This window comes from Dama dama, chromosome 14, assembly GCF_033118175.1.
Source record: "Dama dama isolate Ldn47 chromosome 14, ASM3311817v1, whole genome shotgun sequence".
NCBI lineage: Eukaryota > Metazoa > Chordata > Mammalia > Artiodactyla > Cervidae > Dama > Dama dama.
This window is the reverse complement of record NC_083694.1, coordinates 47,881,222-47,892,137: the sequence shown is the minus strand read 5'-3', so window position 1 is coordinate 47,892,137 and position 10,916 is coordinate 47,881,222. Positions and strand designations below refer to the sequence as shown.

General features: G+C 56.0%; 1 protein-coding gene across 4 annotated transcripts in view; it reads right to left on the bottom strand.

Moving 5' to 3' along the window:
• Positions 1-3,290: 3,290 nt before the first annotated feature.
• Positions 3,291-10,916, bottom strand: part of GNB1 (G protein subunit beta 1) — a 75,963-nt gene continuing 68,337 nt past the window's right edge. For 3 of the 4 annotated variants that reach the window (XM_061160572.1, XM_061160570.1, XM_061160574.1), the window contains 5 exons: positions 8,352-8,418; positions 6,805-7,006; positions 5,882-6,098; positions 5,230-5,345; positions 3,291-4,982 (listed from right to left, as the gene is read on the bottom strand). In XM_061160572.1, the coding sequence (XP_061016555.1) occupies positions 5,239-5,345; positions 5,882-6,098; positions 6,805-7,006; positions 8,352-8,418 (593 nt within the window). In that variant the 3' untranslated portion in view covers positions 3,291-4,982; positions 5,230-5,238. Of the gene's footprint in view, positions 4,986-5,229; positions 5,346-5,881; positions 6,099-6,804; positions 7,007-8,351; positions 8,419-10,916 lie in introns of all 4 variants that reach the window. The other variant, XM_061160571.1, reaches the window with a different exon arrangement.

Below are 10,916 nucleotides of genomic sequence, written 5' to 3'. Positions count from 1 at the left end.
GCCTTTTGAGTTGCATTTTTTGGATATTATTAGCATAATAATACGAATGCTTGGCTAGGCCCCCCAAGAACCTTCTAGAGCAAGCAGAGTATGCAGAGAAGGAAGCTCTGGCCTGGTAATTAGCCAAGGTCACCCAGCAGGCACCCTTCCTGTGCACCCTTCTCTAAAGGGAACTTGTGTGGTGTGTGTTTGTGACCATGGAGGTCTGTCCACCCAGGACCTCAGGCAGGAGCGCTTCCGCATTTCAGAGATGAGATGGGGCTGTGGCTTCCCTCAACTGAACCTGTTGTGCAATTTCTCCCAGCAGGCCCTGAGGCTGCCCTGGGACCTCGGAGCCTCCAGCTTACACCCTGTGGTCCAGAAGGACAGTGCAGGGAGGGGCACTTTAGGCCTCTGGAAGTTTCCCGGAGGAGATCTTGCTTGGGCTGAGAGCAGGGCTGAGCTGAAATGAGCTGGGCCAGGGGGCAGAGGGAAGGATCAGCAGCAGGAATGCAGGCAGGTGTAGGGATGGGGGATTGATGCCAGTCAGGCCCACGTGGGCTGGGCAGGGATGCTGGTGCGCCTCAGAGGGGCTGAGGGTTCAGGAAAGGCCATGGGCGTGACCTTTCGCAGTGCCACACTGCGGGACTCTAATGTTTGTGTTCTTTTCTGTAAACATGGCTCCCCTACCATGTAAGCTTTAGATACCCCAAACCTGGACCTCTCCTTTTCCACGTGTGGAAAGATGGGGGACAGCAAGGGTGGGGGATGGAAATGGAGGAAGTGGGGCTATAGAGGGAGCAGACAGGGCTGCCTGCCCAGAGCTGGACTCATTCAGGCAGGAAGCACCTTTGGATTTGGGTGCAGGGTCTGGAGACAGCACTTCTCTTTGGGGTCCTGCTCCAAGCTCTTGGGGAAGTAGGCCTCAGCTCTGCCTGGCTGCGGGGGACAGAGTGGAGGGAGGTTGCCCAACACCTGAAGGGGGAAGTGGCTGAGAGACATGGGGTCTCCCTGTGGACAGGGGGTGTCCCCCAGTGCTGGCCTCCAGCCAACAGGCCCTGGTTGCTGACCCCTCCTGTCCCACCCTTCCCAAACCTTCAGGTGCAGGGGTGTGTGTGTGTGTGTGTGCCTGTGTGTGTGTGTGTGTGCCTGTGTGTGTGTGTGTGCCTGTGTGTGTGTGTGTGCGCCCTGCCGCACCAGCAGGTGTGTGTGTGTGTGTGTGCGCCCTGCCGCACCAGCAGGTGTGTGTGTGTGTGTGTGCGCCCTGCCGCACCAGCAGGTGTGTGTGTGTGTGTGTGTGTGTGTGCGCCCTGCTGCACCAGCAGGTGTGTGTGTGTGTGTGTGTGTGTGCGCGCGCGCGCGCGTGCCCTGCTGCACCAGCAGAGGGAGCAGACAGCACGGGCCTGCGGTGGGGGCGGGGGTTCTCTGACAGCCGCTCCAGCACCTCACACGTGTGGGACTCACCAGGTTCTCACAGGGCCTCTCAAAGCAGGTGCTTTCTCACAGGGAATCTCAGGCACAGAGAGGCCAAGTAACTGGCCCCAGGTCACACCGGAAGGATGTGAAAGAACAGGATTTTCTGCCCCTTCCATTTGGCTGGACTCCAGGAGTTGGGAATGGTGGAGATGTGGGGGAGTTGGAGCAAGAGTGGCGGGGGCAGGGCAGCCTTTTCCTGCTCTCACAGGTCAGGTGGACCTCCCTATGTGCTCCCCGTGGAGGGTCAGGAATTGTGTGGGTGCTGGTGCTGGGTGGGGTGGACACCACGCGTGCACTTGAGAACCGAGGTGGGGGCCCAGGTAATCCCAGGCTCCCTGCAAGGACTCAGTTTGTGTCCAGCAACTGAGGGTCCGGGGCAGAGTATGGACATCACACCAGATACAGGAATGCCCTCCAGAGTCAGCGGAGCCGCTAGGGACAGAGGCTGTGGGATGAGGCTGGAGGAAGAAAGAACAGGCGCCCTGGAGGGGAGGTGGGACAGGAGGATGTCACTTCCCAGGTGCATCCAGGCCCTGGGAGCCATGTGCTTGCGCCTCCCAAGGGTCCTGGGCTTCCAGCATCAAGTCCGAGGTTCACTCCGGGCAGCACAGTGCCAGTGGTGTCACTTAACACCTCTGGCTGCCTGCCCTCAGCGTCCCCAACACATTTTCAGTGACCACTTTCCTGAGGTGGGCCAGTGGTGTCAAGGCAGCAGAAGGCTCAGTCTCAGCATCCCCGGCCCCAGCTCAGAGGATCCCTGGGTGAGCTGGCCCTCGCAGAGGCTCCTGTGCCCACCTGCTCCCTCTGCAGGTGGCCAGCAGCAGGTGTGCCCTGTGCCAGAATAAAGGCTTGCTTCCTGACCCCAGGAGACCCTCCCTCCCCCACCTCAGGCTACCAGCCCAGGGAGCACCTCAGATGCTCTCTGGCATTCTGTGAGGCAGTTGGCAGTTAAAACATTCAAGTAACAGATTTATTCCAAAGAGAAGTGGGGGCGGAGGTTGAAACCAGGCGAACCCACTGTTCAGGCTGTCAGTCACCCAAAAACTGCACCCATGGTCCTTGCAGAAGCAACCCGAGAAGGTACCAGTCCCAGCCACCCCTCCCCAGGGGCAAAGCTGGGGGTGGGGGTCGGTGTGGACCTGATGCCTGTGTCTTCCTGATCCTCGGAAATGGGAGATTCAGGCGGGAACGCTTCCCACTGAGAGCAGTCTTCGCTTATTTATGAACCTGACCCAGGGGAATACTGAGGCAGCCTTCATAACCTTATGGAACACCGAGGGCTGAAGGAAAACTATTTCCTGCAGCAGAAGCAGGTCTGGATCCTGTGGCGGGGGCGGAGGGTGGAGTGAGGGGTTCTCCTCACTGAAGTGCACTTTCTCTCACATGTGGGGGGCTGATGCTCATTCTTTCTTGTAAGACGCAGTTCTCTTCATTCAAAGATGAAAACGGTCTGATCTGAAGAGAAGTATTGTCTATTGAGTAAGGTCCTAAGTATTCTTGGGGAGTGGAGGGAAGGGGGTGTGTGGCTCAGGCTCAGAAGAGGAAAGGACAGACTGCTACCCAGGGATGAAGGGCCAGGGCTCACAGGACACCACTGCTCTGCAGGGCCATCTGAGGACCAGCCACACTTTTCATGGGTAAACTCCTGGAGTTGGTGATGGACAGGGAGGCCTGGTGTGCTACGGTTCATGGGGTCCCAGAGTCGGACACGACTGAGCGACTGAACTGAGCTGAACTGTGATGGGGACAAGGGACATGAACAGAAGAGTGGGCAGCAGGGGAAGCAACTGCCTCTGACACCGAAACAGCCCCACAAATGAGCAGTCACGCCAAGATCCCTCATGTCAAACTGCTTTATTACATCTTAAATAACAGTACAGTTGAATATAGGATCTATCTTGCATCCAGCTTCCTTGCAGTACATTGACTTTAAAATTAAATACAAAAGGTGAGGGACAGGGTGCAGAGAGCTCTACAGAGGTGCCGACGGGGGCGGGGGCTCATCCCACTCTCTGCGGGTCCAGGGCACAGGGCGCACAGGATGGTGCAAACACAGGTGGAGAAGCCACTGCTGCCGCTACGGGGGCGCTGGTGCGGGGAGGAGGCCCGCGTTGTCCCAGCACCGCTGCCCAACACTGGACGCGCACGGAACCAGGGACATCTGCATGTTAGAAAAGTGGTCTGCCTCAGCACAAAGGCTGGTTCCCGGGAGAGGCGGGCCGTGAGGAATCCACAAGGGAGGCCGGGGACTCCGTTCCCTGTACACCCCCCACCCCATCCAACAACAATTTTGGAACAGGACTTGTTTTTTAAAGAAAGAAAGAAAACAGTGACATCTCGCCAGGCGAGCGTGTAGAGCCGCTAACTGCACGGCCTCCAATGCGATGCGTGTGCACAGAGGAGCGACGCGAAGTGGACAGAGCGCGACGTCACAACTTCAAAGAGGTTATTTCTTAAAAGAAAAAGAACATCTAAGGACTGAGTCCTATATGCACTGTGAGCATTTCTTTTTTTTTTTTTTTTTCACTGTGAGCATTTCTACAGCATGCGGTTCTAAGAGCAAACCCACCCCATATGGCAAACGATCAGGTTTTTTAAAATTTAACTTAGAAAGTTTGAGATCATTATTTTCAAAACATTGATTTGTACATTGTTTCATACACAAATAACTGACTGACTCTCCACGCACAGGACGGCACCGCTCTTGAGGACGGAGGCTCGTGATGGCCGGGTGGGGCACAGGGTAGTGTTGCGCTGTTCTGTCAGCCTCCCTCCAACTTCACAAGGAGACCGGGTGAGACTAAAAACCGAACTGAGGGGAGAGGGTGGGTCAGGGGAAAGGCGCCTGACGCGGTCACTGTTTGTCCACGTGCTCAGTTCCTTGACTTCTCAGCATCATCCTTCTACACCATGCGCACGACAGTCATGTGACACGAGACAAGAAGTAAAAAAAACCAGGGACTAAATTTACATCATTAACAATTTGAGAGAGGCCACACCAGACCCTCCTTCTCTGTTTAACTACAAGCAAAAAGAAATGTATTTTAAGAAGGAAATATGAATCATGTCTGCAAAATCCTGTTACAAACACAATCTAGAATTCAGAGTCAATTACAAGATGAAGTCCTCAACTTGGTTTGCATGAATATCACCAAAGAGGATTACTGATCAATATTTCAAATAAACTAGTAAAAAGTTGTCTGTCTTACAATTACACTTAAGTTTACCTTCTCGTTAACATTTTTATTATAGTATTTCCTTTTAAATTCATTCAAAACAAACAAAAAAAAAAAGAAAACAAAGACAATGGTCCCAGAAGGAATGCACGATTCGTTTTAGTTACAGCACAGAGATTCTTCTCTCAGTGGGAATTGTGCTCTTGGTTTCAGCAATAAGTGAGGGGAAGGTCTTGCCCTTTTGAAGTTCTGAGGGGTGCAGGGCGTCCGCGTTAGTAGGGGTGGATGGGAAATGCTATCTGCAACGCTCCAAGGCTGGAATGGTCTTCCAGTCACTGTGGCGTCCACCTGCTGCTTTAAACAGAATTGAGAGACCATGAAGAGAAACGCAGCACCTGGCCCAGGTGCAGAGTGGCATGGTAGCTGCACCCGCTCAGGATGGGGGCACAGCAAGTACTCAGGCTAACCGCAGAGCTCACCTGCCTGAGAGCCCAGAGAAGCCACATCCAAATGACCCCAGGAGCTCCAACCCACAGCTCTCTCCATGTTGTAAGAAACATGGAGTCGCAAGCAGGGAAGGGTGTGGGCTGCCTCTTACCTGTCAGGGTTAGTTCCAGATTTTGAGGAAGCTGTCCCAGGACCCCGTCGCCACGGCCATCCCGTCATCAGTTACCCCCAGGCAGCTCACGCGGTTGTCATGCCCGGCCAAGACCCCTGGGGGCCGAGGACAGTGTGGTCAGCCTGGGGTCCAACCACTTGCTGAAGTGGACCCAGAAACCCCCACTTCCAGTCCCTGCCAGGCCTTGGTGGTGAGGAAAGGATCCCAACACAGAGGGCTCGTGAGGGACGCAGAGGGTGGTCCTTTAGGACAGGCACAGTGATCCCCCTCCCCCCAAACAGGGCACCCCGTGACAGTCAGTGGTCAGTGCTTGGAGGATCATCAGCCACATCTTTCCAGAGGGACCTGAGGCTGTATCTCAGAGCACCCTGTGCTGTCAGGACAGAGGCCGCAGACCTGGAGGCACTTGGGGGAGCAGGAGAGGCTCTGGGGGCCCCCCCAGAGCAGGAGCTCTACAATGGGAGGGTGCTACAAGGACGCGGCTGGCCCGGTCCTGCCTGAGTGAGCCACACGGTACCGCCAAGAACTTCTCGTGCTGGGGCCTGGCTCCTGTCCCTCTGCCAGCCCACATGTCGCAGGTGATGTGTACCCTATCCCTTTGCAGACCTGGTGAGGCCCGGCAACTGCCTACCTGCCCTGTCGGCCTTGAGGGCGTCCCAGACGTTGCAGTTGAAGTCGTCGTACCCTGCGAGAAGGAGGCGTCCGCTCTTGGAGAAGGAGACGGAGGTGATCCCGCAGATGATGTTGTCATGGGAGTAAGTCATGAGCTCCTGGTCCGCACGGAGGTCAAACAGCCGGCAGGTGGCGTCGTCTGAGCCGGTGGCAAATGCGTTGCCATTTGGGAAGAACTGGAAAGAGCAAGCAAGCCAAGACAGTTTGCCAACGGACAGAAAGACACACTGGAAATGCAGACTGCCCGATGCAGGGTACTATGGGCACAGGAGCTGAAGACCAGCTAGGACCAGGCTCTGGCTGGAACAGCAGACGCTGCGCAGGGACCAGGAGGGACCAGACCTCGGCGAAGAGTTGGCTTCCCGTCACCACCATGGTCCCAAGGGAACAGCAGGAGTGTGGCTGTCACCCATGGCTGGGTGCCCACAGGCGCTGGAGTCAGGCTTCCTGCATGGAGGACGACTCAGCAAGCAGACACTTTCTCCCCCTCCCCACCTCCGGCTCCTCAGATGGCCAGGCCCTCCTGTCAGGGCAACGTGGACAAGGGCAGGCTCCCTCCACTGCTGTGCCCCCAGGGCCCCGCGGAGGCTGGGCTGACAGGGTCAGTTACGGGACTATTTGCCCCCAACAGGAGGAAGCCTCACGGTCAGTCACTGGTCACCCTGGGAGTGGGACACATGCGGGCCTCGCTGGGACAGAGCGAATCACAGCCAAGCCTCCCACAGGGAGATTTTGTCCATTCGACTGTATTTGCATAGAAAAGACAGAACACCTAACCCTGAAAACATTTTCCAACTGGCTGACACAGCTGCAGCTCCTGAGGACTCTAACCTGCTGACCGCCAGCCAGGGGCCCTGACCCACACCTATAACCTCAACTCACACAGATGGCGTTGATGTCAGACTCGTGGCCGGTGAAGGTTTGCCGGCACATCCCTTCTCGCACGTCCCAGAGTTTGGCTGAAGCGTCACAAGCACCAGAGACAAACAGTCTGGTGTCCGGAGCGAGCGAAAGGCTCATGACGTCCCCGGTGTGTCCAGTGAACGTGGTCGTCTGCTGGCCAGTCTCGATGTCCCACAGGGCACTGGGACAGAGCAATGACAGGGGTTACTGCCTTGCTTGGAAGACCAGATACACAAACAAACTCCCTCAAACCCCCAGGCCTGCAGCAAGCATCCACGCTTCACCTAAGACAGATCCCCATCCAGTAGTGACTTTGCTCAAATGGGTTGTTACAGAGCCAAGCACACACATGACATGGATGAGTCCGCCCGGGGCTTCTCTGATTCTCACACCAGCTCACACATCAGCAGAAGAGGGAGCCGAGTCCCTGTCCAGCGGGGACACTTGTGGACTGGGCCGCACACCTGGGCCCCACAAGGACTCATGAGGGGCAGCAGAAGGCCTCCAGTTGGTGCCCCTGCTGGACAGCTCCATGCCCGCCAGAGCCCAGAGGCTGGGTCACTCCGTGGGGCAGAGCCAAGCGTGGGGCCCATGGCCATCAGCTTGAGAGGCTACTCCAGGCCAGAGAAAGGGGAGACACGGCAGCGTGGCGAGGACGCATGCATGGTTTCTGTGCTTCGCCCACAGAAGCAAGGCCATCAGATGCTACTCGTCCCCTGTCAGCCTCACAGAAAACCAGCTCAACTCAGCCCCCACATCCAAGCATGGCGGACCCCTCTCTAGGGCCTGAAGGATAAGCAGGAAGGAAGGAAGACAACCTCCCCCACCCCAGTCCAAAAAACATCCTTCCCAAGTGAAAAAGCTTCCAAAAATACCTTCTAATACAGAGGTTCTTCCTAAACTGGCAGTCAAGACAGACTGCAAATCTTCAGTGCGCGCACACACAAAGGACACCTCACCAGGCAGGGCTGGCCAAGGCGCACCTGCCCCTCCCGTGTGGCTTGCTGGCTCTCGGCCACCACACCTTGCCTCAAAGAGCCAGAAAAACCCACAGGGACAGTTTAAGCCTGAAATGACTCAACTTCTCGATGATTTTAGAGGAGATGTTTTGGTGCCCCACAAGTGAACACTTCACAGAGTTTCAGTGTCTTCCACCAATAAGGCGAAACTCCTATGACACCTGCTACTTTGAAGCTGTGCTCAGAGTCCACAGGGAGGCAGTGCTCACCTGAGGGGGGCTGAAGCGCACCCCCCAAGGCTAGTAACTGTGGCCCACAAAGGCGAACTGTGAGGAAGAGACAAGCCGGTGTTTCACGCAGAGTTCTAGTTTCAAAATCAGTTCTTAGTTGTTCAAAACTGCACCTTCCCATCTACACAGAGCACCATGAACTGGTCCACCTCTTGGCACCTGAGTCTGAAGCCCCGGGGCCACGTCCAGTTACAGTGGCTTAGCTGAGGACTTCCCTGAGGCTCAGCTGCGCAGCGAGGAGGGCAGTGTGAGACAGGTTCAGCGCGCTGGGACTCACCAGGTGGTGTCTCCAGAGCTGGTAACGATCTGATTGTCATCCAGAAAACGGCAGCAGGACAGGTAACCTGGAAAACAGACCCAACAATGGCCTCAGCACCTGACTCTACATCTTGTAAATGGAGTGACCACAGTGGGAAGGCCCAGGCAAGGTGAGGCAAATGTCATGTCCACCACCTCTGGCCCTGCCCTATGTGCTGGAAAGAGGAACAAAGCCACACAGACTGCAGGCACTGTGGGCAAGAGCAGAGCCACAGGACTGGGCACCAGGAGGAAGGAGGCACTCTGAGCACACGCGCGTCCTGCCAGCCCTTGACATGGCAGGAGCCGCCAGGATGGTGGGTCTGCAAGGGCAAGAGACTGGGGTGCAGGGCTGGGGGCAGACTTGTTTTCTGTGGGACAAGTGCGTGGTCAGCGTGGAAACTGCTGTGTGTCACTCAGTTCCGCACCCCCCACCAGCATGAGAGGCCCCAGCCTGCATCCCCTTTTGGAATAAGGAAGGGCAAATACAATGAAGATCCATTCTGTAGAGCCTACATTTGATTTCTCCTGAATAAGCCCTGTTCACCACCATCTCTGTTTTCTTAGCACAAGTGACTCTGAGGACTGCACGTACGGAGTGAGCACCCCACCCGGGAGGCCCAGGGACAGTGTCAGGGCAGCCCCTGACCCCAGCCGGCAGGGCTCCTACCAAGTCTTCCCAGGCCACACAGAGCCACGTGTTATGCTGTGTCACTCAGTAAAACCGAAGACAAAATACACAGCGAGAGAGGAGGAGCCCACTGACAGCTGCTGATGTGGAAAGCATAAGGTTGTTGGGAAAACAAAGCCTATACCTAACATATTACCTCACTGTCTCCCATAGAAGAAACAGAGACAACAGTTTCAGAATATCAGTTCTGTGCCTAGACAAGGACATGTGGTCAAGTGCTCCCTAGAGCCCACATCATGTCCACATAGGGGACCACATGGCTGCCACCCTCAGCCTCCCCCAGGGGTTCCTCCCAAGGTCCCTGAGCTCCTCCTCTCCAAGAACAGCACTCACTTCCTGGCACACTGCCACCCTCATACAAGCCAGTCTTCCAGGATCCAGTCCTGGAGCCTCCAGCACTACCCTGTCTGACTGGTGAGCACAGCCGACTGGAAACAGCACTGTGGAGACCCCTGCCCCACCGGCATTGCACACAGGGTCAGACATAGGCACTCCTACGTCAATGACACAAAGAAACACGCCCTCAAAGATGACCTCTGTCCATTTCCTGCAGGTGGTGGTCACACGGAGCCCATGAGCTTCCTGCCCCAAGAACCAGCAGCTGAATGTTACGGCCACGGCCTTCGAGCACTGGCAACGAGCTCTGGCCTCTTCAGGGCCCAGAAGGTCAGCACACATCAGCTGGTGGATCCTTAGGAACCAGGCAGGCTATGTGTGCCTTCACCAGAACCCCTTGCCTGTGGAGATGTGTGCGTGTAGGTGCCCTCAGCAGAACTCCTTCCCATCCTGTGTGCGTGTGTGTATGTGTGTGTGCCCTTAACAAAATCCCTTCCTCGTAGGTATATATGAGTTTATGTGCACCTGTATGTGTGCGCCCTCATCAGAACCCCTTCCTCATGGGTGTGTGTGTTTGTGCATTTGTGTGCACCCTAAGTAGAAACCCTTTCCCAAGAGTGTGGGTGAGTGCACGTGAGTGTGCCTGTGTGCCCTCAGCAGGACCTCTTCCCCATAGTTTGTGTGTGCACGTGTGTCCCTGTGTGTGTCCTCAGCAGAAAGGTGGCTGGCCCAGGCACTGGTGCCTTTCCAGAGCCCCAGAGGGTCAGACAAACATGGCACCAAGTGGGGGTGTGCCAAGGCCTCTTTGAGACCACAAGTGGCAGGGGGATGGCCTGGTGCAGGGATGAGCAGGCCATAGCCCAGAGGGAGGAGGCCTGGAATGAAGCAGGACAGGCCCTCTTTCCTCCTACAGCCCAGCCTGCTGGCTCCTATCAAGGGAAAAAGAACAGGCTGGGGGCCCCGGACAGCAAGGACAGCCCAGCCCAGCCCACAAACATGAAGCGCTAGCCACCTCAGGAGGGGCAGGCCATCACGGCCCCAAGGAAGTTCTGGCTAAACTCCTGACCAGGTGATCCCAGGAAGACACCATGTCTGCACTGGGATGGGAGGTTCAGGGAAGAAGGCGGCACTTTCAGGGCATTACTGATTTTTCAAATACACGATCTAATAATGCCTTTTTGCCAAAACAGCACTCTAAAGGTTATTCTGTATGTCATGTAGTCACAACAACAACAAATACTCCGTCTCAAGGCTGGAAGCTCAGTCCCTGAGCCATTTCCAGAGGGCACCTTGCACTCTGCAGGACAGACAACTTAGAAGGAAAGATGAGACACCAGAGGACAGAGCACCGTCTGACAGGTGCTCCCTCAGCTCCGCAAGCACTCCCACAGCCTGGGAGGCCAACTCGAGAGAAGGAACCTCGGCTTGCTCCAAATGGGCCCTGTATCTCATGGCAACAACAACACGAAACTGATCCCAGGAGCCTCCTTCCTGAGGCTGCACAAGCTTGATGCCCAC